We start from the raw sequence: 26262 nt of genomic DNA, 5'->3' as shown, positions 1-26262 counted from the left end.
TCCCCCACCTGGCTCCCTGGGGAAAGGACTGGAAAGCAAAACAAAAGAATCACTCATAAGGAAACCATAATTTGCACAGCCCTCCTCACTCAAATGCTCCTACTGAAAAAGGTGACAAAACAGCAGAGTGTGAATGTGAAGCAGGCTTTGAGCCCAGGAAAAGCTAGAGCGTGGGAGCAAAAGCCTATGAAACTAGGACTAAAACCTTTGATGGCTCTCAGGGAGGCCCAAGGTAAACAAATTCCAATCAGCTGGCTTTGTTGATTGCTTCCCAGGTAAAATGGACTCTTCTGCACTAGATTTCTCAGGGCTTTTGGAGAGATTTATCTATACCATCTGGATATTTCACCTAGTAATGCTGCTCTTTGCACAATTTCTCCTTGTGAAATTAGCAATGTTTCCATCATAGTCAGAAACGTTAAGTATGTGTGTGGCCGTGCAATCAAGACATCTTATGTTTTCTTTAGAAATACTGCAAACCATGGAAATCAATCCCCGCATGTATCTGTTCCCTCTGTGTTGTAAGTGCCAATAAGTCCTTGCACTGGGTGATTCTCAAAGATGTGTAACTACTTCAGCACAGTCTGTTCTCATGTACACCTCTTAGGGAGGTTTTAGAAAGTTATTTTAACTTCTTCTAAGACGTTGAGTACAAAGAAACATCCAATGGAAGCAGGTAGCCACGGCAATGCACTTTGGCCATTATAGAATGCTTGAAGTGCCCATTTACTGATCCCATGCCAGTTTCTCTGATCTACCTGCAGTCACTTGGATTAATGCAATATTAGTTCTTCTAGTTGAGACGTCAGTAATTGCATTCAATGAAAGCCCATTATGTAATGGAGACTTGAAAAGTTCAGGGATAAATTAGACCAGATGTTTTGGACATGGTTTTGATCAATGCTCATTATTACTCCTTAAAGATGTAACTAAAGCTTTAGCTTCATGGACAGATAATTCAGTGTAACTGAAAGCTGCCCTGGAAACTAAGAAGCAGATAAGTAGACCTCTGCTTTAGCAACATTTAACAAATGTCATTTTTAATTGGTGATACACTCTGTATTCTTTAATGAGTGACACTAACAATTCAGGCTCATGTAATTGGGAATGGTTATTTGATTGCTGTGAAATAGTGGGGCTCAAAATATGCTGTCATGAGGAATATAATAAAAAGCAAGTTAGTGTCCACAGAAGCTGCAAGAAAGTATGAGATGGCAAGCGCACTGCTAATAGGGCCTGTTTCTGTTGTTAGACAATGCATTTGTATTCACCCGAGACTGAGTTTAACAGGAAGGTAAGGTTGTGTCTGTGTGAAATGAATGGGTAGCTTACAACAACACTAAGCAAATTTTCTCTTTTCTCTTCAGTCTTTCCAGGGATTCTTTCCTCAGAGATGATAAATGCATTCACTTTGAGAAATAGGGGCTGGTCCTCCTAAACAGACTGGTGGTTCAGCCTAATGGTCTGGTCCATCCACATCCTGAGCATCCAAATTTTACTAAAATTATCTGGTTAGAGATCATACAGTGAGTATCAACGTTTATATGTCATTAAGTTGCATGGTTTCAAATCATATCAGAATTTGGCTTTTTGCCTGAGCTACTACTTGCATTTTTATTGTTTAATGAGTTGATAAGTCTTCTTCCTATCTCCTCATTTTCTGAGTTTTAAAACAAATGTTTTACTGTACAATCTGATGGTTTAAATGAAATTTGTACTGAGCATTAAAATCAAGTGGGATGTTATTTACAAATTCCTCAGATTTTCTGCCAGTAATTGTCCTGTCATGCTAACTGTATGATGACTTGCATTACAGAATTCATCAGTATTGTTGATTTAGATTCCTCCTGTGCAATATTAGTATCATATACATGGGTCCATGAGGACAGCAAAGGAGGGTTATCTCTTTTGCATACCAGAGATCTTGATCAATAGTGGAACAAGTTTGAATATTGCTTTACCATCACCTTGGGGTACAGTAACACTGCGTTAGAATAAAAAGTTCTCAAGAAACAAAACAAACCAACTAACCAACAACAACAACAAAAACAAACAAACAAACAAAATCAGGAGAGCCAGCAAAAGTGTAAGATACTTTCCGCAAACTTGTGATCTTTTCCTTAGTCACAGCTGAACATTTTAGAATCCAAGATTTATTATAATTGGAAACAAGGAGCTGTCTCATTTCACTGACATGAGAGGAAAAGTCTTAGTCACAAAGTGCTGTAGTGATCATTTCTATTGTTTCTGTGGTTGCTGGGCAGGTATAAAAGAAGGTGAAAGGCACTTGCTGTAATTGCAACTGGAACATCACAAGAAGACTGGCAAGTAGACATATCCGTGCAGATCAGGACTTCACCACAATCTCTGCAAGATCAACAGTAAGTAGATGATGTTAACTTTTTAAGTTGAAGATGCGTTTTAGTTATTAAATAGTTTACTGTTCATCACAGTATTTTACCATAGTTTAACCACTGTGTGTGAGCAGGAGTTCTACATTTACATAGCCTAAAATATCATACAGCATGTAAGCATGTATGTATCTATTTGTGTATGTATGTGTATATATCTGTATTTAATACAGATTGTTTAATTAGACCTAGTATGCATTTTTCTTTAATGTCTAGTTTAAGTTGATATTGTCCAAGGAAATTACTCAGAAAGGAGTGGAGTAGACTTACAAAGGACAAGCTTGATTTTTCTAAGCAAATGTATGATATAATTGGCTTTTTTATCCAGTTATTGATATTTTAATATCCAAATTTGTATAAAGAAAATTCATTTGGGAAGATGCTGAATGGAGTTTTTTATTAACACAAACCGCTTCTATAAAAATATATATATATTTCTTCAGAAAATGAGTAGCCTTATTATATGGGAACATATCTATACTATTCTTACATGAAATTTATATGCTGCAATTTTTGTTTTCTTGTCCATCTCGGTTTTGATACAGAAATTAATACAGGATACACTATTAAATAACTAAAGTGACAAGCTGAAGCCAATCCTAAAAGCAGGGTACAGTACTTAGGGTAAAGGGTGTTGAAATTTTATTGATAGACCTGATGCTAAAGGAGCAGCAGGGTTGAAAAGATGGGTAGATACAGACATACCAACAGCAGAGGCAGATATATAATTTAATACAGTTTTAACTTAGATGGGAATAATCTTTCTACATTTTGTAGTTGTGTCTCCTGAGCTAGAAATCCATTTCTTTATGGAAAAAGATAAATAAATAAAAAATCAAGTTTTGGTCTACTATGATCCTCATGCCCAATGGCTGATTTGTATGTCAGTAACGGCACTTGTATTGCTCATGGAAAAGGTCGCATTATTAAATGTCCAAATCCCCAGGACTGCTTTTAACTTGATCAGCATGGTCCAGTCTTAAATTCTTTTTGTTTTATGACAAACTTCTTATGCAGCAATCCTGGTCTTTTTGTTACATTTCTGCTAAGTTTTATTATGAAGATCTCTTGCCAGTTCCAACTGAAATAATCTCGTGCCTGCAAATGGAGAAACGATGTTTAGGATTCTCAGCAAAGAAATGTAGAAATTTACCAGGAAATCTATTCGCTGTTTACTGGTATATGTTACAACTCCACCTGTGATGTTATGGGAGGTCCTTGGATGATGTAACATAGTATATTGCTCCACTTTTACTAGTGCTTAAAGGCTGAAATTCATGTTGCCAAGTGAACGAATGACAAGAGAAAGAAAGATTTTTGGTCATACTATCAACTTCTTGTCCTGTTGATCAGATCTGAAGAAGAGAGAAAATGTTCCTGCCCCAGAGATCTCTGCAGATGGTTACATTTTTGGCAATTATTTTTTTTGCCTGTTTTGCGACATCTCAAGACACTGAAAAGTAAGCAATATCATCCTTTTACTTAGTATCATTAGCAGACTGCTTGCCTTTGATTTAACAGGTTGTATTCTTCACTGCTGTCATTTACTCCAGGCATAGTAGAAGAACAGTTCTATGCATTTGATACTGCAGCATTTTACTACCTTTTATGCAGTACAGATAATAACAATTACATTTTTAGATTCATCAGTTACACCATGTTAAGTACATTTCTGGTGATGTTTTTAAACATGGTGCAACAAACCATACAAGGATGTTCAAGGCAAGCCACGAAAATGGCACTTACTAAAATCTCCTAATTAGGTTCCCACTCAGATCCAAATCTGCAGTGGAAGCCTATAGCTGCAGCGAGCTCCATCTAAACAGTCTGAAATCCAGAAATAGTTGCACCCTAGAATTAGTCTGCCTTCCCTGGCTCAAAAATTTTGATATGTCTTAAGAAAATAAGAATTTGTTTTAATTTCATGGACACCACTGATTTCAATTAAATTGCTCCTGACTTATAGCTCTGAAGGAAGGAGACAAATTCAACAATCCTAGAACATTACAGCTATGAAAAAGGAATTTTATTATGGTATTTAGACCTCTGAAATGAACTAAAATCTGGGAAAGATCAAGGAGCTCTCTAAGCCTGCTAAGGTCATTTTGTCACTGACTCCTCAGTTACTATGTATAAATATATGTATATATATATATATATATTAAAGGAAATTCAAAGTATACCATTTGGGAATGGCTGTACGCACATCATTTCAGCTTCCCATGTGACTTTGAAATAGGAGCTTAGACCCAGCTGTGCTTGTTTGCTAACTGAACTTTTCCCTTTCTTTGCAGTAAAAGAGCAGTGACGGAGCATCAGCTCATGCATGACAAAGGGAGGGCATTTCAAGGGCTGAAGCGCCTGATGTGGCTCTACAATGCTCTAGGTAGTGTGCACACAGCCAGCAGCAGGGCTATTTCACTTTCAGATGCCATGTGGGATTCACAGAAGAGCCAAGATCTCTATGACAGCATCGGCAGAGATGAGGCTTCAAGCCTGACGAAGCAGCTGCTTGAACTGAGAGGAAATGAGCAAGGCTTCCCCCTGTTGAAGAAGCTGGATTTGCTGCAGTATCTGAAGACCCCAAAGGGTAATTGGAACCCACAAGACATTTTTGACCTCCTTCAAATCAAAGAGCTGGTCAGAAAGGGAAATCCTATTATCCAGCCACAGAACTTTTCCCACTAACCTCAATCCAGCTCAGTCTATCGCTTTAGACATTTGATGTAACGAAAAACTCCAGTGCAAAGGTGAACTGCAAAAGAAAAATGTTGTCCATCTGTTCCATTAATTATTCCTAAGTGTTGAACAGAGAGCCTTTGAAGGAACTGGGTTCCTTCCCTTGCAGGCAGTTTGAGCACTGTGATTGTGAGATGGGGCGATTTTTAACAGGCCAGAAATCTTCCTTTCTATATCAGGGCCCTGTCTGTCTGTTACCAGTATGTTAGGGCTGTGGCAGCTCTTTCTAGACCCAAAGCTACAGCCCAGGCATAGCAGGAAGTCTGGTTCATTAATCTGCATGTTCACAGGCTCACTTGCAGTTCACTGTTTTGACTTCCAAGAAAGCAGTTATCTCCTAGTAAGATTGTCTTCTATTTCACACCTGCCTGCAGTTCTGCCCCTGCTCTGCAGTAGTAAGACTTCATTTACACTTTAGGTCCATATAATTATTTTTTTCCTGCTTCTCTATTGCTTAGAGTGTTCTAAAAATTCTCTTATCTTTCATGTTTTCCTTCAGAGGGCAAACTTTTGCCAGGCCACAGAGGTTGCTGGTCCCACCATTCCCAGCCTAAGCACTAGATATTCACCTTCTGCTGCTGGTGAAAGAGATAAGGATCAGCTTCCAGATTCCATATTTGAGCCTTTAATTTGAAGACTTTCTACTTTTTCCCTGTTTCTGTGAAAACCCCTCCAAGAGCTCCCACAGCATATTACATTTCCTGGGCAGAAAAACAACTTTTTGATGTGACCTGCATTACCTGAAGGAGAAACAGATAGCACATGATTCTATTTTGCTATTCACCTTTAATGTCAAAGTGATCAGCTCTCCCTAAGCAAAGCAAGGTCCAGTTTAACTGCAAAATCAGTCTTTCAGAAATGAAATCTGTCAATTGTGTTACAAATACATCTGCATTTCCATTACATGGGGACTATACACACCGTTTTAAATCTTGAAATTCCTCTGCTGCTGATGGATTTCAACTGCATGTGCAGAGGGTATTTCTCAGTGATAGATTCAGACCCCGAGAACTCCTTGATGTTGTCAATAATAAAAACATTTTCGCCCTCTGAATTGTTTTTTTTTTTTTTTTTTGTAGAAATATAACAAAAGATTATTTTGTTTTATTTAATCTCCATACATTTGGGATGAATATGGAATCACCTTTCTTTCACTGTGCTGTTTCACAGAGATCTCCCCATTGGATTCTCCAAGGCCAATCAAACCATTACTAAAATGGGTAATTTCAGATGTTAATGATAAAGTAAGGGTTGGGAGCAGAAGCAGGCTCAGAGAAAAACAGACTGTACTGCCCAAATAACAGTTTTGTTGAGCTGGGCTGTGGCAGACCTTTTTCCCCTTAACAAATCTCCAGACTGTTGGAGACTAATTTAGAGTCAGGCAATGACACCAAGAGGACTTGACTTCAAAAAGCTCATAATTCCTGGGAAAAGGCTTTGTCCTGTCTGCCATACTGTGCAGGTCAGTCGACTTGCCCTCACAGATGTGCTTCCCTCAGCCTGCATGGCTATTTTCTGTGCCTCAGGTACAGGAGGCTGAGGCACTGGTATGCCAGCACATATGCCTGGTTATGCCTCACCCTTGTGGTCACTACATGGTGACGCAATGTATGTCACCCCTGAGTGGGTAAGGACAAAACAACCTTCCCTCCACCACAGAGAATCACAGAATCAAAGGGGTTGGAAGGGACCTCAAAAGGTAATTGGGTCCCCCTGCCAAAGCAGGTTCCTCAGAGCAGGCTGCCCAGGTAGGTGTCCAGACCAGCCTTAAACATCTCCAGAGAAGGAGACTCCACAACCTCCCTAGGCAGCCTGTCCCAGTGCTCCATCACCCTCACTGGGAAGAAGTTTTTTCACATGTTGGTGCGGGACTTCCTGTGCTCCATCTTGTGACCATTACTCCTTGTCCTATCCCCACAAACCACTGAAAAGAGGCTGTCCAAATACCCCTGTCTCCCACACCTCACATATTTATACACACTGATGAGATCCCCTCTCAGTCTTCTTTTGTCCAGGCTGAACAGACCCAGGTCTCTCAGCCTTTCCTCATAGGGAAGATGCTCCAGGCCTCGTATCATCTTTGTGGCCCTCCGCTGGACTCTTTCCAGGAGATCCCTGTCTTTCTTGTACCGGGGAGCCCAGAACTGGACACAGTACTCCAGGTGAGGCCTGACCAGGGCACAGTAGAAGGGCAGGATCACCTCCCTTGACCTGCTGGCCACACTCCTTTTAATGCACACCAGGATCCCCTTGGCATTCTTGGACACAAGGGCATGCTGCTAGTTCATGGTCAACCTGTTGTCCCCCAGGTCCTTCTCCTGAGAGCTCCTCTCCAGCAGGCCATCCTCCAGCCTGTACTGATACTTCGGGTTCTTCCTTCCCTGGTGCAGGACTCTACAGTTGCTCTTATTAAATCTCATTTGGTTTCTTCCTGTCCATCTCTCCAGCTAGTTCAGGTCTCGCTAAATGGCAGCGCAGCCTTCTGGTGTGTCAGCCACTCCTCCCAGCTTTGTGTCATCCACATACTTGCTGACGGCAGACACTATTCCCTCATCAAGTTCATTGATGAAGATGCTGAACAAGACCAGACCCAGCACTGACCCCTGGGGAACACCGCTAGTCACAGGCCTCCAGCCAGACTCTGCTCTGTCGATCACCACCCTCTGAACTCGGCCAGTCAGCCAGTTCTCAACCCACCTTGCCGTCCACTCATTTATCCCACGCTTTCTCAGCTTTGCTAGCAAGATGTCATGGGGGACAGTATCGAAAGCCTTGCTAAAGTCAAGGTAGATGACATCCACTGCTCTCCCCTCATCTACCCAGCTGGTGATGCCATCATAGAAGGCAATGTGGTTGGTCAAGCATGACTCCCCCTTACTGAATCCATGCTGACCACTCCTCATAACCTTCTTCTCTTCCAATTGCTTAGAGATGCTATCCAGAACAAGCTGTTCCAACACCTTTCCAGGGACAGACGTGAGACTGACTGGCCTGTAGTTTCCTAGATCCTCCTTCTTGCCCTTCTTGAAGACCAGAGTGACACTGGCTATCCTTCAATCTTCAGGCACCTCTCCCGTTCTTCAGGACCTTTGACGATAGAGTGGTTCAGCAATGACCTCTAGCCAACTCCCTTAGCACACATGGATGAATCCCATCAGGAACCATGGATTTGCGTGCATTAAGCCCACTTAAGATGCTCCCGAACCACTCCCTTGTCAACAAGTGGGGAGAACCTGCAGGTTATGGTGCCTTTTGACAGAGGCAAGAGGACAGAGCTCCTCCATGCCTGCATGAGCATTGCAGACAGGCTGCCGCTTTATGGCTTGAAGCAGCCTTTCCTCTAGGTGAGCTCAAAGACTGATTTGACCCAGAATACGCGGATTTTATCGTCGCCTGCAGCGGGGTGGGGACAGCCCCCGGCTGCGCCCTCGCCTGCCCCACCCAGGTGACCGTACCTCCCCGCCCCCACAACGCAGCGCGCAAGCGCCGAGGAGCTCCGCTTTCCCCGCCCCCCGAGACCGCCGCGCGCCTGCGTCGTGGGCGGAGAGCGTGGGGCTGGCGGCAGCCCCCGCCCTTGGGCAGCGGGCGGGGCGGGGCGGGGCCGGGAGGATGGTGGCGCATGCGCCCTGCCCTGGGGGGCTCCTGGGGCTCAGCCCGTCCGCGTCGCCCTCAGGGTGGGGGGACCGCGGTGGCGGAGCCGGGGCTCTGCTCGCTCCCCGGGGGCGCGCGGTCCGTTTGGCCCCGGCCCCGCCCGCCGGCTCCGCTCCGCTCCGCCCCGCCCCGCCCCGCCCCGTCCCGCCGTCGCTGTGCCGACGGCATCCTGCCGTCGCGTTCAGCGCCTCGCCGCCCCCTTCCCGGGGGGTTCCGGTAAGCGCCGCCGCCTCGTCGCCGCGCCGGCCCACGGCTGCCGTGCCGGTGCTCCGTGTCCGTTCCCCCCCGGCCCCCGGGGCCCTTCGCCACGACGGGGGTGGGCGGCCGCCTTCCCCCCTCCCGGGCCTCTGCCTCCGATGAGGCTGGGGGTGGCCGGGGGCCCGGGTGTCCTCCGCGTCCCGGGCCGGCGGCGACCGCCTCGTCCGCAGCGCGGTGCCTAGCCGCCGTACGGGAGCGCCCGGCCCCGCCGCTCTCCGCGGGTGCCGCCGAGCCCGCGGCACCTGTCTGGGCTGGGCGTTGCAGCCTCTCGGTTTCGCTTTTCTTCCCCGTCCCCGGTTGAGGCCCCCGCAGCCCCCTCCTGTCAGGTCGCCTCCGCGCTCTGTCCGCCGGCGGCAGCGGCTCCCCCTCGGCCGGGCCCGGCGCTGCCCTGGGCAACGTGGCCGGAGGGGCTCGGCGGCGGTGGGGGCGTCTTACAACGAGCTGCGGAAAGTAAACGGCAAAGGGTGGCTCGTGAAACGGTCCTGGCACCTCGGTACTGCGAAACAGGAAGCGTCCAACCCGTCTGGTAACGGTGACACAGCTCGGTTACCTGCCCGGGAGTTACGCTGCCACCGGGGAAACTAGGCTGAGACGTAGTTTTATACTTGGAATCTTTGAACCGTAGTTGCGTTTTAGAAAGCGGAGTTAGGTTGTCAGCTATGCCCTGAAGCTGTTCTGCCAGTCGCGAGGGGCACACTGAAACGTTTCTTGAGAGAATCCGGTTTGTAAACATAGGGAACTTAAACTAGGTCTTTGGTGACTGTGGGTTGTTTGACTCCAGCTTGGTCGAAGGCAGCAACTGTGTTTTACCGGCTTTCTGTGTGAAATCATTCAGTAAAAGGGAGAGTGCTTAAAATCAGCTAAATACCTTTTTCTTCTTCCTCAGTTGTTCTGTTATCAGGATGGCTTTCAGAATTTTGAACCAGGATTTCACAGCCAAGGAGTTGGCAGGCAACTGCTGGATTTACTTCTGCAAGGGTCAGAGGGAGCTTCTGGATTGTGTAGATCAGTGTGATGTTCTGAACTTTCAACGTTTATTGGAGAAGTGCTGAAAGAGAGAAAATATTGGGAGAAATAAACATTTTCGGTGCTGCCTGAAATTGTGGTTTTTGAGGCATAGTGTTTCTTAAGCTTCCTTCCCTCTTACTCTCAGATCAAAAATGTTCAAAACAGGAAGCTTGACTTGTACTTTTTTTTGTAAGACTTTTCCCTGTTTAGTTGTTGTTTGGGCAACTGGACTGCTAATATTTCATTAAAATCATAATTCTGACCTCTGTGAATAAGCGTCTCTTAACTGATTGTATCTCTTGTTTGGAGGTAATTTGTCACTTACTATGTCAAATGTTTCCTCTGTTTTTCTTTCCTAATAGCCATGGCAATGACAGGCCCAACACCGTGCTCATCCATGAGCAATCATACCAAGGAGCGAGTTACAATGACAAAGGTGACATTAGAAAACTTCTATAGCAATCTCATCGCACAGCATGAAGAACGGGAAATGAGGTAAAATTCTTTCTTGCTTCCATTCCTGGATATGAGCCAGACATACATACTAATTGCGTTTAGTTGTCTGGATCCAGAGCAAAAATAGAAAATCTTTGCTGAGCGTGTACCTAAGCTCCTGAGATGGGTACCTGGCTGTGGCTTGGCATGAGCACCCAGCGGCAACTGCAGGATTTCTGAATCCCATGGTAATTTAGGCTGGAATTTCTTCTAAAATTAATTGAAACATGCTTGCAAATGCAAAAGTGATATGACTGTTACCAATTTTTATTTTATTTTAAAGTGTGCTTGATTATTTGACTAAGTAGAAACTAACCCTAAGATGTGCTTGGCATCACTCAAATACAATTCTGAAGCTGAAAGCCAACATTTACAAGTGTTTGTCCGCCTATGTCTGTTCTGTTGCCTGTTCTCATTTTACGTACCTGGTTGTAATATTTAAAATCAATTTTATAGCATCAGTTTCAGCTTGGGTTATAAATTGTGACTGAGTTGCCTGATAAGAGAAGGTAATCTGAAAGGCAGTGGAAGATTGCTGTAAGAGCTGTCACCTAATGCTTACTTCTTGTCTGAGTTAACAGAAGCTATCACATCTCTCTAAATATATTGGCCAAAATATACCAAGTAATTTATCTGAGAGATATTGTATTTGTTTTCTTTTGGCTGGAACCCTCTAATGTGCTGAACACACTCAAGTTGTAGCACTGGGACTTCTGGCATGCTCCCTGCTTGTCATGTAGTCTATAATCAGAATTTTCAAAAAAGGTTCAGTGTTTATTTGCCTGCAGACTTGCTGCCAAAAATCCAACCTGTTCCAAGAGGATTGCCTGCTAATTACAATAACTGCAGAAATGAGGAAATAATTTAGAAAGAAATACTATCTTGTGTATATATTTTCTCCAAAATTTCAAATTAATGAGAGCTTGAGGCCTAATCAAAACAGAATATATTACTGATTTAATTCCTTGCTTTGTCGTTGCATAGTTCTTGCTTTTTTAATTATGAGTGTTATTGTCTACTCCAAAAACCTCAGTGATGATTTTTTTCTAAAAACTTGGACAAACATACTAAGGTATACTTCTTTAAAAAAAAAAAAAAAAAAGATTGATATATCTGTGGCTGTGCAATTTGGAGTTTAAATAGTATTAATAAAATTTTCACTGAAGCACAGATAGGTCCTATTAAGGACGTTTAGGGGAATTTCAGCATCACTCAGTCATGGTGAGCTACTTAATTATGGGTGTTGCAGCAGCAGTCTTTGTTCTTGCTACTGGAGTAACCTTTTTGAGTGTGAAATTGGATGACTGGGTACTTAAATAAAGGCAGAGCGATTTAAATGTGCCTGATTGTGGAAGCAATAGCTCAAATTATCATCACATCACAGTAGCTGTGTAGTGGCAGGAGACCGGAAGAGGATCTTGCAATGGATGACTTGCATAAAGACAGGGAATATTTTAGTACACTTGCAATGTTGTGCAAAAAAATATGAGCAGAAGAGGAGTGGGGGGAGCAAAGAAAAAAACAAAAACACAACCCCAATTGTGGAATTTCAGAGCTATTAATGTGATCACTGTTGGGAAAAAGTTCCCACAGGGTAATAATAACGTATGATCCCTTAAGACATTTCCCTCTCTTCCCCCCATGAAGTTTTATTTCCTTTATTTCTTTGCTCCCAAATAATAATTTCTGATTTTTTAGATGTGAGAATATGTATTGATGTGTCCTTTTCCCAAATATTTTGGATATCTCAGGTATTATGAAATAGAGAGTAACATTTTGCGTGTAATGCATCTGAGGTGCTGAGAAATCCAGTGCAGATCCACAAAGCTGTTTAGATAGCTAATTGTCCCTAGAATAAGTGAGACTTTGGTGACTCAATATTTATTACGGCTTTGGCCTTAAGTGACTTATCTAGCTATCAAACAGAGTGACAGGAACCGGATCTGTGTTCCTATACAATGAGCATATATAGTTGATTAAGACATGTGAAACTCAAGGCAGATTTAGATTATTGAAATTAGAAAGTTAAATTGCTAGAATGGTAAAACAGTAACACTAGATTATTCAAGATTAGTCTTGTAAATGATATATAAAGGAGAATCAGATATACTGTTACTTGCTGGCATTACATCCTCCTTTCACAGCAAGCACAGACCAAAGGTATTGGATATGTGTATGTGATTTTAAAAAAAAAAAGTTAAAAGATGCAACTTTCTTCTAATTTCTGTCTCTTTTAGACAAAAGAAGCTAGAACAAATGATGGAAGAAGAAGGCTTAAAAGACGAAGAGGTAATTAATACGGGAAAATTATTTTAACAGTTTAGTAGTACAAGTGATTTGCTTATAAAAATGGTCAGCTAGCATTTTTACTTGGAATTGCTTTGATCTTCATGGAGCCTAACTGCAGCCTTGTTTTATTTTCCATAAACTCTAGAAGAGAATCAGGAGGTCAGCACATGCACAAAAAGAAACAGAATTTCTTCGTCTGAAGAGAACAAGGCTTGGTTTGGAAGACTTTGAATCTTTAAAAGTAATAGGCAGAGGAGCATTTGGAGAGGTAAGTATAGAAAAGATGACTAGAAGTATTTTCAAATAATGCTGGTATTTGCCAAAAGCTTATGTAGTTCACACAAGTGAAAGACAAATGTTGCAGGAACTGCAGAGTAGTTTTAGCTTAACACGTGGATCTGTCTTTATGCCTAAAAAATACTGATTTAAAAACATTACATGTTTTAAAAGAACATTAATGCAGTTGAAAAGAACTTGATGGGCAAGCTAAATACAAATCTGGCAGTGTACTTTCATTCTGATCTCCTGGGGCTGGTCTTGGAGAACAGAGGGGGCTTGAGGGTCACTTGCAATGCTCTGTTCTGGTGGCCTTTTCTGGGGAAAGTGGCTTTGGACTGTCCGATTTAGGTGTGTGGTTGCTGAATATCATCCCTGTTACAATGATTTAATATCTTACAATTAAGAGAACTTGTTTGACATTAACATGCACTATGTAGTGCTTTTTTGTTCTTATAGTCTGATAAGATTTCATCAAACAGAGGCCAAGGGCTTCCTACACAAAACCATGAAGATGTGTGGTGATGATACTTCATTTGATTCAAATTTTTACATACTTTCTAGGTGCGACTTGTCCAGAAGAAAGATACGGGGCATGTTTATGCAATGAAAATACTCCGTAAAGCTGACATGCTTGAAAAAGAGCAGGTGAATAGCCACCCTATGTAGCAGTGCTACTGTCTGTGATTTAAGTGACTTTGGGAGGTAATTGCGATGTATGTGTAGAGAGGAGTAATGGGCATCTAGGTGTCTATGTTTACTATCTAAAAGATTATGGTGGATTTTTTCCACTTTTTGTGTGGAGGAAATTGGACAGAAAATTGTTGTATGAACTCATAAGGACTGTCTTCTAGTGGGTTTGGTCAAGCCTTTTCTGTTTGATTATTATTATTATTATTACACCTTTCCCTGTAACAATGCTAAAATTTGAATATATAGTTTTCAAATAAATGAGATTATTGTAGTGGTGACAGGCTATAAACAAATACTGTTGTACGTTGCTGAATGGTTGGAATAGCATTTTAAAAACAACGTCTAATGCTGTGCTTAGTCCTCGTGGAAGTTGCAATTATAACTCTCTTCAAGAGACTCTTCATACTGAAGCAAGGTAGGACTGAACTCAGTTTCTACTTGAAAGCATGGGGGAGCAGTGGAGTCTTCCAAGAACTAGGTCAGTCCTCAAATGAAATCAGATACATAAAGATGGTTGTATGTTCCTCCTCATCAGTTTACGATGATACGTATGATGATATGTATATATGTAACAGTATGTTACATATACTTTTACCATTACATGTAGATGATTCAGTAGACATCAAGTAGCTGGTTTACTGTGTTTCTGATTTATGGAATCAGATACAAATATCAAAGTGGTATGGCAACTAGAATTCCGACTCAATCGATGGACATAAAGTAACGGCATTTAATGTTTTTAAGGCTTATATTTGCTAGTACTTTTGGGAATATTGTCTAACACAATCATTTCTTGTTCAGCACTGGGATGAATCTGGGAAGCACTCTGTTTCAAAAAATAAGGAACTGGTTTCCATTTCGGGAAGTAGTCATTCAAAAAAATAAACAGCATTGTTCTCGCACAGGAATTTTATGCAGTGCTGCTAAATTAGTGCTTGAGTCTAAATCTGTTGGAATAAGCTGAAGCTATATCTTGAAGGATGAGTTAACTTTTTTGGAAAGAGCTATTTTTTGAGAGATCTAATTGTTAGAAATTTTCACAAAAAATAAATTGTCTTCATATAGAATTAAGCTGCTTATATAATAAACCATATGTTTCTCTTTCTTAATCTTCCCATGTTAATAAATTGTGTTTGGAGTAGTCTGTTATCTAACTAATTTTAAGACAAATGTTTTCATAGTATCACCTATCACATGTACACTTCGGACTTGAAGACAACTCAGATACTGTAAGAGTTGAAAGAAAATGTAAATGTAGGTTATCGTTTTGTATAGAATCTTGTTATTCAGGCAGGTAGTTTAAATTTCTCTAGCTTGATTTCTTGCTTAAAAAATGAGGTTTGTGCGTTTTTGCCCTTCTATATATGTTAACCTATGGCAGCAGAAGTCTAGCAATAAATATAGAAGTTATTCAAGTGTGAATGAAGGCAAAAGCCCATGTAAACTTTCCAGTGGAAGCCTCAGAGCATAAAAGGGTCTTTCAGATCCTTATTAAGGCTAATGTCGAGTTGGTGCTCATTGGGATTTATCAGATTTGGATGGGGGAGGGAAGAAGAAACAGTGTGGAAAAAATATAGCAGTTCAACGAAAGCTCTTTTTTTTTTTTTTTTCTGTTAAAAGAATATTTTTTGAATTTGTTCTTCAATGTTACCCTCTTTTACTACCTGAAAATATCTAGGGGTGAAACTGTTGAAGCTTAGATGGTGTTTCTGCCTTCATGCAGAAGTTTGGCTGTTGTCTTTTCAATATTTGATGCTTTTTAATATAATACTTGAATTGTCTGTGAAGTAAATGCATCTTATAAAAACACAGCCTTGTAATTAATCAAATGCATATGTATATCTACAGGTTGGCCATATTCGTGCAGAGCGGGACATTCTAGTGGAGGCAGACAGTTTGTGGGTTGTGAAAATGTTCTATAGCTTTCAGGATAAGCTAAACCTCTACCTTATTATGGAGTTCCTGCCTGGAGGTAATCACATGAAATGAAAAGGCTGCTTTTCTTTTGGTTTTGAATTTGTAATCTCTTAATTACAGATGTGGTCTGGGACTAGAGTATGTGTGGTTACTGTACACTGCTGTTTGTACTGCACCTTTGTGAGGATACAAGTCATTCCTAAAAAAAATCTCGTTTTAGGAGTTAAGAGTACTAAGGTCTTCAGGTTTATCTCTAGCTTATCTGCTTGTGTGTACTAGCTGCAGATGTTTGAGACACAGCCTTAATAGTCTGCTAGTTATTATTCTTACTCTGTGCTAGCTATTTGTAGAACCATCATCAGCTTTTGATTTCCTAACCCTTTGCTTTTAGCTGGCTTGCAGCAGAAACAATTAAGGTCTTTTTTTCAGAGGATGAATGTTTGTCCTTGAATGCAAACACTACTGTAACACTTAAACTGTACTGAAAGCCTGTAATACATGTATGTGAATACAAACAAGAATGCCTTCTGAAATGACGCTGAACAAACACAGTCTGTTTTTTTTAACAGCTCTGTAGCTGAAAGTACATATTTTAATCAGTGATTCAGATGTGTAGTCAAGAGTGGCTGTCCACAGTTAACTCTTGCTTAAGGGATGTTTCTATGCAGTTATTTCATCTCTGTGCTGTTTAGCTGTCTCAATAAACTTAATGCAACTACAATACAAGCCTTTCACATATAGTGATGTGAAGGAAAATACAAGTTTAACTCTCGGAAGTGCTGGGAAACTGTATGTATTTCTTTATATTAAATCAATTTAGATTTCCCAAAGATTTCAAAGCTTAGTTCTTTTCTTTGCAAATGCCTTCAAAATCAGTGAAATTGGAGTTTGTGTGTTTGTACACAAAGTCATTTGTATTTACCTTTGCTGTTGGGGTGGGGTTGATGCTTCTAGGTGATATGATGACGTTGTTGATGAAAAAAGACACACTAACAGAAGAAGAGACACAGTTCTATATAGCCGAGACTGTGCTAGCCATTGATTCTATTCATCAGTTGGGTTTTATCCATCGAGATATCAAACCAGACAACCTTCTTCTGGATAGCAAGGTATGCACTAACAATTGGCCAATGGCTTAATAGTAAATAAGTCTTGTAGTTTTTAATATTGACCTAAACTAGTGTTGAGAACTGTGAAAGAAAACAGTACTTCTTTCATAGCCCTGTTCCTCCTAGCCTTTGAAGGTATATTTGCCATGTTGCTTGGGGTGTTGTGGAAGAGCCTCTTGTGACAATTGTTCAAGCTATTGTTGGTTATTTCAGCTGCAATTTGAAATACACAGTTTCAGTTCTCACCTCTCAGTCAAAGATATTTCCTTTTGGTCTCCCATCTGTTATAATCACCCTTTGCTAGTTACTGGGTAGATGATAGTATCAAATGTGAAGGATCTAACTGCTGCATTAGTGAGACACAGAGATATCTTCCTCTGAATCAGGATGTATTTCTGAAGACTCATTTCGTCAGGTTACTTGATTGATTCTGGATGGTTACTGGAGGTAGTTTACAGAAAGCTTGGTTGTTTTGCTGTCCTATTGCTCATTACAAGTTTGCTTAAAACTAGCTTGTATGGAACAGTGCCAACAGTAAATAATCTGCTAGCCAGCAGATCAGCCAGCTCTGTTGGAATTACTGCTGTAATTCAATATGTCTACATCTAGGCACAGATAAATTCAAGACTTCAAAAAGGATGTACATTTCAGTTACAGGAAAAAAAAATATCGCACCTAATCAGTGTGGTGACAATATGCACTGGGACAGATCCAAGGTGTTTCTTCTATCTAGCAGTCATTGCACAATCCAGGGACTACAGCTCCCTCTGGAGACGTTTGTTTTCACTCTGAAGCAGTCAATTTGCCTGAGCAGAGGCTTCTTCAAGTAAATTGGTGCTAATAAATAGTCTTTCTCTGGATAGTAGTGAAGAAAGTACTAATAGCTTGATTCAGTGTGTATGTATCCAGTCTTATGCTAAAATGAGTAATGAAAAAGAGTGCATCTATTTATTACAGAAAAATAAAGGGACTGGAAAGAAGTATGAAACTACTTGCTATGATAATTCTCATACTGTTTTTATATATTTTGGGCGTTTTTGTTTCTAGGGCCACGTGAAACTTTCAGATTTTGGTCTGTGCACTGGACTAAAGAAAGCACACAGAACAGAGTTTTATAGAAACTTGAACCATAGTCTTCCTAGTGACTTCAGTAAGTTATTTGGCTTTGTAAAGTATTTGCATACTTGCTCTTGGTGTCTGATAAAACACATTTCAATGTGAAGATAGAAGACTGCAGTTTGAGTGTAATAGTAACATTGCATCTTGAAGTATAGCTTTGATTTTCTGTAAGACTTCTTTTATAAAAATAATTTCAGTTACTTTAATGTACACATACAGCTTCATTTTCAAAAGTTTGTCTTTCAGATGGATTCTGCGGTAGCCCTTCTTAGCACGCATAGTAAACCTCAAACGAAAATTTGGTACAACTCGTAGATGCATCACATGCGTGACTTGAATTAAGAAATGTGCATGTAGTCTCTGAATATTCAGTCATTTTTTTCATGAGGAATAACTTGGAGTTTAGCAATTGCCTGCTAGAAGCTGCTGACCACTCTGGTCTGCCTCTGCATGCACCTTTAAATTGTGCCAGGTAAACCAAACAAGGCAAGGCTGAGGCAGGTTAGCATGTTGGTCTATGCTGATGATCATGTGGGGACTGTAACCTTCTTACTAGCACAGCTAAATACAAAATGAGCTGTTTATTCAGGCCTCAGTGAACTTTTTGATCTTGGAAGGGAGATTTTCGTAAGTAGTGCAATGGATTTGGAGTAAAAAAATGTATGTACGTTGGATGACTGGCAGGATTCAGTCATCCATATTCTGATTCCCTTTAGCTTTCCAGAACATGAATTCCAAACGGAAAGCAGAAACATGGAAGAGAAATAGACGGCAGTTGGTAAGTGACAATTTACCTGTTTTGAAATAATTTCTGAGCTATTGCTTTCAAACAGTACATACATTTAAACAACAGGCATTAATCCATGTCAGAATTTTGAACAAGGCTGGAGTGAAAACTCACCTCTTTCTTTTTAAAAGAGGAGTGACTCCTGTTTGTCCTTCATCCAGCTGCTGAAAAGCTGTGCCTGAGATAGTGCTGCCATAATTGTTACATTAATAGCGGATACCTCCTAGTTGAAACTAATGCTTTTTTGCCATTTACAAGATAACAATGAGCTAGTGATCCATTTTGAGGTGTGTGTATATATAGACAAAGGTACCTTTACCTATTTCCCTGGTGGTATTTTAAGACTCTTCGAGGTAAGCATGTTGAATCTTTTTCTTTACATATTTTGAAATCAACTTTGACTATCTTACAGTGATCTTACAGACATAAGGTCTTATAGATCTTATTTTATAGGGATCTTATAGACAATCTGATGTCTTTCTCAAAATAACCGTTGTTGCTTAAGTTCTGTTTCCATAGCAGTAAATTTTCTCTAAATATATGTAACTGATGTTATTTGTTTCAGGCTTTTTCTACTGTGGGAACTCCAGATTACATTGCTCCTGAAGTTTTCATGCAGACAGGCTACAACAAGCTTTGTGACTGGTGGTCACTTGGGGTCATCATGTATGAGATGTTGATTGGTAAGAAACAGGCACTGCCTAAGTTCTTAAGAGGAATCATGGTGCAGGATATTGGTTGTATTTATGTGTTTGGGATCAGGATCTCAAAGCATCTGCTGCTTGCATAGTTTATGAGAAGTGTTCTGTCTGTTGCAGTGTTAGACTTTAGTAACTAAAATAATTATTTTTGCTTTTTACAAGACTGCATTTTTATTTTCAGGTTATCCACCTTTCTGTTCTGAGACTCCTCAAGAAACGTACAAGAAAGTAATGAATTGGAAAGAGACGCTCACATTTCCTCCAGAGGTTCCAATATCTGATAAAGCAAAGGATCTTATTTTAAGGTGCCATTTATATGGTTTGCCAGTTAATACAACGCTAATTTTGTCTTGCAAACTGTTCTATAGCTTCAATAGCCTGCTTCACATGGGAAAAAATGATTGACAGCTACATATTTAGTTAAGCACATTAATCAAATGCTGAACTCCCTAATCAAATACATTTGTCTCTCAGTGGAACTCTTGACTGAACTATGCTAAAAAAAAAAAAAAAAAAGGAGCACCTATGTAAGTGCTGTTAGTCTGGCAAAATATGAACGTTTCTGCTTTTTATTTTGTCTACAGGCTTCTCTTGGAAGTGACTTACTCTTTTTGCCAGAGCTAGCTTTTTTTAACATAGCAAGAGTTTTGGCATTGTGTGTACTGGAGCATACACACATCCTAATGCATGCTGACTCTTTCATTTTTATTTCTGCATTCAGTGTTCTCAATCACTTATCCATTCTCAGGATAAAAATATAAATGTCTAGCTTTTCAGACTTTATATGTTCTAATCTGTGCTTGTCCTGAAATAGAAAGGACACATTATCCAGTTTTGAAGGAATACTGCATCTTAATTGCAGCATTTGGCATGATGGCGCGAAGCACACTTCATGTGTTGTTTCTGAAGTGGCAGTTCTTAGCCTTTTCCATGTATATGTTAGGAAACCACAGTACTATCAATTTGGAAAGCCATTCCATTTCTGGATGGAATGCTTTCATTTTTCATTTTTCCTTCATTTTCATTCTTCCTTCCATCCCAGATTTTGCTGTGAATGGGAGCACAGAATTGGTGCATCTGGTGTGGAGGAAATAAAGAGTAACCCATTCTTTGAAGGGGTTGACTGGGAGCATATAAGGTAAGATGCTTTGCAGAAAAACTAGATGCTGGTCCTCCTGTTCAGCGGGAATGAACAACTTGACTGATGTTTATCGTATCTAGATGTGGGTGAGAATATTTTGGGCCTTATCTGAAGCTTGCTGGAGGTCTAGGTGCCTTCAGTCTTTGAGTCTGTTAGGCAGTGGGAAGCATATGAATCCTGCTTTCTCCTGCCTCTGAAATTTTGATCCTGAATCTGCTCTTATTGGCAGGGAAAGACCTGCTGCGATTTCAATAGAGATTAAAAGCATTGATGATACCTCAAACTTTGACGAATTTCCAGAATCTGATATCCTTAAACCAACAGGTAAATGCTTTGATTCTTCCTCTCTTCCAATAGAATAATGTGACATTCCTGTTATTCTGAGAATCACACAATCCTGCAAGTGAGATCCTAGGATTTTTGTTTTTATTTTTTAAGTATGATTATATTTTTAGCTAGTAGTCTTTGATGCAGGGGTGTGCAAGCTATTAATTTGGGTACTGGGAGCTGGGATGCAGACTTGTGAGGGAAATGGAAGCCCTTTGAGAATGGGCGTCTCTAAGAAGCAACAAAGCTTCCAGCAAATTCAGATTTCAGCGGACCTTTGAGCCCAGTGCTGCAAGTGCCTCTTGGCACTGGCTAATTCTTTCTAGCATGTCTAACAGTTAATATGGGTGGGAAGAGGGTGGGACAGATGGGGACAATATGTTCTGGTGTAAATCTTTAAGGATCCTTGTATTGCATATAAACATTTGCCTACGTGTTTAAAAAACACATTATTGCAGTTTTTGATTGGTGTTGTAGAATGAAACTGAATGCTTACCACTATGATACTTTTTTTTCTTTAGAAGCATTCTTCCCTACTCTGCATCTAGTGTTTTGTGTGAAAATAAACTGAAGTGTCCAAATAGTAATTTGTTTTTCCTATGCCTTTCAGTGGCAACAATTAACCATCCAGATACTGACTACAAGAACAAAGACTGGGTTTTTATCAATTATACATACAAGCGTTTTGAGGGCCTGACAGCCCGAGGAGCAATACCATCCTATATGAAAACAGGAAAGTAATTAACCTTTACCTACGACAACTTCTGAATCGTGGAATTTTGTTTCTGTACCTTGTTTGTTTGTTTGTTTGTTTGTTTTTTACTCATAAAAGAACTTTTTATCTTTTTTATTATTATCATTTTCTTAAAAAAAACTTGAGGGCTATCACCTCTTGGAGAAGACTTCAAGACCCTCTTTTGTTACACACTTTGGCTGTTACTAAGGATTTGTTCTTTCTGCACCATTGAAAACTTCCACAAAATGTCCTCTCTGCTGCAAGCATGTTCTGCTGCTTCAGGAGCAAGAGTTTTGAGTTTTCCTTTTAAATTCTTTGCCAGACTGTGCAGTCCATCAGGAGATCTGAGCAGGCCTTCACTTTGACATTGCAAAGCATGTGATGTTTATATGGATGATTTTGCCAGTTCTGCATTAACATATTCAATCTGACAGTTCTACCAGCACTGTTTTCCTGGTGGACTTCAGTATAATGGAAATAAAGCAATAATTACAGCTTGAGGTAGACAACTCTCCAGTAAACTATCTAGTGGAAAGATACAACATGTATTGCCTTAACTTTAGTTTGTAATACTGTTTTTTTATGATGCTATGTGAAATCCTCTTCAATAGCGTTTCTTAATTTTGTCGCAGTGGCCTCAAGTTGCAGTGCACTTTACTTTTGGTACTAAAAGTGACCCTCAAGGTATTTAATATTTTTCTAAATTAAAAAAATTGCGCAACACTTTTTTCTCCTATACAGTAATAAGAGAAATGGGCCACTTCCTCCACCAAGCACCAGCAGTTTTCAGTTGTTGTATGAAAAGATGGATCTATAAGCAATGCAGATAATGAAGACTACAGCTAATAACACAAGTGGATCTGGAATAAGGGCAGAGAAAAGGGAGAATTCATTTAACCTGATCATTGGTAGTAGGCATGCTGGGTACAGTTGGGTCAGCCATGAGGTTTCTGGATCCTGATGCTGCCAACTTTTGACCACTTTTAAGATTGGCATCTTCATCTTTTTTAGACAATACTGTCTTCTGTGGCCTTTTTGCTCTTGGTTTTGAGCAAAACAGTATTAAATTATTCCATAAGTCTTGCTGACCAAAGCCTCCTTGATTTCCTTTAGAACTCCTTGAGAACTCGTCTTGCTGTCATGACTGAACCAGCTGTCCTTTGTAGTCCTCTGAGACAGTGCCTCATGGGGTCAGCTTTGGAGTGGTGGGACCCCTATGTTCTTTGAATTTTGTCTAATGTAACTTATAAAGGTACATTCAGTTATGATCAGAATGCTCTCCAAGAGAGCCCCAAGGTGTCTTTCCTTGCCTAAACATCTCTGAGAACATCGCTGCATTTTGGGAGGGAGGATTCTGCCTCAGCTGAGCTTTTTATAATGTTGATTAATTTTTATAATAATTTATAATCATGAGCATCCATCTTGTAGTTGCCACCTGCCACTGGAACTGCAGAGTTATTAACCTTTGGGCCTGCCTGGTACTAGTCTTTAATTTGCAATTATAAGTTTTTAAAACTTTGAGGTTTCTAAAACCTCAAATTTCTTGTGTTTATCAATTTGAACTAAGATTTTTGAAAACTTTTATTGGTGCTGAACACTAATGGCATAGCACAGACAGAAAAGCTGTTTAGAGACAAAACAAAGCTGGAGCAGTAGTAATAGTAATTCATAGTAATAGGAAGGCTTTCAGTTATGTTTAGTCCTAACCTTCTAGATTAGGAAATTAAAGAAAATAGGGTCTTTTTTTTTTTTTGGTGCTTTTAGGGAATTTTCACCTAGATGTCTTGAATTGAGTGCCATCATGAGTTGGGGGGGACAGAAAGCACTGTATATTGCTAAGATGGGGTGATAACTCGTTATCATCATCTCCCTAACCATCTCCTTGTGCTTATTGTGTGTCCTAGGAGTTAAATGAATTGCTATAATTAGATAGATACCCCATAGATCCTAAAAAGCTGAACTGCAAGAATAGCCTTAATAGAAGTACGAGGAATACTGTAGTCAGTAGGAATTACTCATATGAATAAGGGCTAACTGAGGTAATGATTTATAGGATCAGGTTTTTTATCAGCTAGTCAGTAATACTCCACTCTACCCTCTTTATCTTTTATGGAGGGCTGATAGCTACTTCTCAAACTGTTCTCTCTCCCTATCCTGCAGTGTCTTTTAACCATTGGAAAATGTTGCTTTATAAACCACTGGAAAATTAAGAGGTATTAATATTGAAATGCTTAAAAAAAAAAAAAAAAAAAAAGCTTAGTTACTGCCTGAAAACTTAACAAAGCAAAATCTTTTAAAATTGCTGTGGATTAGGAGTAAATGATTTTGAGACAGTAGCTGCATTATAGCCCTTTAGTAAAGGGACTGGAATTTTTATTTATAAATACCAAAGATAAGATAAACTATACAATTATAAGTTGTGATAATGTGCTGTGAAAGCCTTTATATGTATTTTGCATTTTTAGTGTATATGTTTTAGGGTCTTCTGAAACCTCAGATTGTTCACTTTTTTTGAGGTAAGGGTGTAGTTTTTCAGAAGTGCAAGCAACAGTAGGGTACCTCATTCCCGTGTCTTTCAGTAGGAGTTGGATGTCTGCATATAATCCTCTGAAAGCCTTGGACATCACTTTACAGTGGTAGGTTTTGTATCTCAGTTGCGTCATAAGCCTGCTTCCTATTACAGGCATTTACCAACAACCTGTTGTTTCCAGGATCCTTATTTCACTGCTAACAGATCAAGATTTTTGTATACCTCTTCCCTCACCAATGTGTTAGCCAAACATTTTTATTAGCTGCTGGCTCGTGTATCGATGCATATTGTCTTATGTATCTTTTAGATCTTTTTTAAGATGCAAGCAGGGTTTATTTGTGTCTTTTTTTTTTATTATTTTTTTTCAGCTGGACTTCTAGGAATTATTCTAATCTGGATTTCCAATGAATCAGAACTTGAGTTTTGATGCCAGTTCACCTTTGTATCATGCCTAACACAAAACTGCACTGTTTCTTATCACTGTGCCCTGATTCTGCCTTAACCCTATAATTTGAAAAAGTGTTTTGCAAATATTTAAAAACTGTTACCAAATTGCACTGTAAGACTTGGCAGATGTATTGTGTGATGTTGGAGGAACCAACTTTTTATGGAACAATCTCTACGTTGTAGTGTGTAAATAAAATCCTCTTAGTAAACAAAATTTTGCTAGCATGTGTTGTTGTTGTTTTTTCAAACTGGAATCCTGAGGGAAGGAATCTCTCTTTTTGACTATCTGTCAGACTTGAAAGAGGTTTTAAACTCAACTGTTCAGGCATAAGGCTACAACAGTAGACCATGTTTGAAAAAACTCTTGAAACACATCTAACGCTAAAGAAGAGAATAAAAGGCAGGCCTGTTCCTGCTTTCCTCTGAGAGACAGAGAACAAGTTAGACTGGGAAAGCTCCTTTCACAGCATATTAACCCAAAACAGCACTTTTATACATGCTGCATAGTTTGTGGGTTAAATACCCTTGTCTCATACCTGTGCTATGTGCTGCTTTTAGGACATCACTACATCAAGTTGGTAAACTTCCTTGAGGCCCTCTCAGTGCAAGGGGTAGCAACACGTCTGTGCAGCTGCTGGATGAGATCCCTGCCAACCAACCATGGTCTGTATGATTCAATATATTGCGAAGACTAGGTTACAAGCCACTTTTACTTTATGAAGTGAGGAAACATGACCGCCTAGTGGTCTACCCTACACCCATTCTTCTCCACATTTAAAACAACATAAACGAGCCAAAAAAAGCCATGTATAATTTATATTTTAATACACAGAAGAAACCATACATCTCTAGGAGTTCATAAATGCCGTGGTCAACATTTCAGCATACCTAGAATAAGACCAAATGATGTACCTGAATGCTGTGTAACTGAAAAAAGGACAAAAAGGAAATGCTTATTTTTCTCAACTTGATACAGTGTTCCAATGGAATTCACTCTACTAACAAACAAACTAACTAAAATGCATTTCTAATTACTTGGAAAAGCCAATAAAGAACAGGGGATTTTTGGAGTGTCTGCAAAACACTGCACAGAAGACAGATCACTCCATCCTCTACTGTAAGTGCAATTGATTACACAGTACCAGAAAGTTCCTACTAGACGCCGACCCTTTACCCCTTAGGCAAGGGCTCGTTTCACGTCAGTGGCTGGGGTCACTGTTTCTAACAAACTGAATCCTTCAGGTCTAGCTAACACTGAAATCAAAGAGACAACAGTGAAATTTGTTTTAGCAGAATATAGCACTAAGCTGTTTGATCAGCTTCTGATGCCTTGACACAGTCCTGGAAGGGTAGTGCTTGACAACAAGCACATTCAGGTCCTTAGAGAAGAACAAATGTAAACTCCAAGTAAATACCAATACACATTTACTTAAAACTTACACTGCTGTAAAAATAAATACACACACACAAAAAATAAAAGCCACAGGGCCTGGAGCTAAGCTCCATCACTGTTGGAGTGACAATCTCACAGCACTGCCTTTCCTCAACTTGTGGAACATCTCACTTACTAAAGGAAGTAGTGTGTTTGGTCTGGCCCTTAGCTGGATAATTAGTGTGCCACATCTTCC

At 40.1% G+C, this 26262-nt stretch overlaps 2 protein-coding genes across 2 annotated transcripts; both read left to right on the top strand.

The window, feature by feature from the left end:
- Window positions 1-3782: 3782 nt before the first annotated feature.
- On the top strand, window positions 3783-5955 carry LOC311219020 (parathyroid hormone 4-like; the record flags this gene model as incomplete). Its single annotated transcript, XM_084301970.1, has 2 exons — window positions 3783-3871; window positions 4706-5955. 2 exons carry the CDS (start codon window positions 3783-3785, stop codon window positions 5097-5099), a joined length of 483 nt encoding a protein of 160 aa, XP_084158096.1. The 3' UTR covers window positions 5100-5955.
- Window positions 5956-8805: 2850 nt separating this feature from the next.
- On the top strand, window positions 8806-24836 carry STK38 (serine/threonine kinase 38). Its single transcript, XM_084301977.1, has 14 exons — window positions 8806-9017; window positions 10430-10562; window positions 12800-12851; window positions 12997-13119; window positions 13692-13775; window positions 15669-15792; window positions 16692-16846; window positions 17894-17996; window positions 18682-18743; window positions 19318-19435; window positions 19635-19758; window positions 20496-20591; window positions 20824-20918; window positions 21532-24836. The coding sequence occupies exons 2-14, from the start codon at window positions 10432-10434 to the stop codon at window positions 21660-21662; spliced, it is 1398 nt and encodes a 465-aa protein (XP_084158103.1). The 5' UTR covers window positions 8806-9017; window positions 10430-10431; the 3' UTR covers window positions 21663-24836.
- Window positions 24837-26262: the final 1426 nt, after the last annotated feature.

The sequence above is a fragment of the Netta rufina genome (genome assembly GCF_964035555.1).
Source record: "Netta rufina genome assembly, chromosome: 26".
Lineage (NCBI taxonomy): Eukaryota > Metazoa > Chordata > Aves > Anseriformes > Anatidae > Netta > Netta rufina.
This window is presented reverse-complemented; position numbering and strand designations above follow the sequence as displayed.

What these genes read in the sequence shown, in the direction of transcription:
- STK38 (XM_084301977.1), top strand. Translation starts at nt 10,432, where the DNA reads ATGGCAATGACAGGCCCAACACCGTGCTCATCCATGAGCAATCATACC. An exon ending in CATGAAGAACGGGAAATGAG is followed by an intron (nt 10,563 to 12,799) that starts GTAAAATTCTTT and finishes TGTCTCTTTTAG; the next exon opens with ACAAAAGAAGCTAGAACAAA. An exon ending in GTTGACTGGGAGCATATAAG is followed by an intron (nt 20,592 to 20,823) that starts GTAAGATGCTTT and finishes TCTTATTGGCAG; the next exon opens with GGAAAGACCTGCTGCGATTT.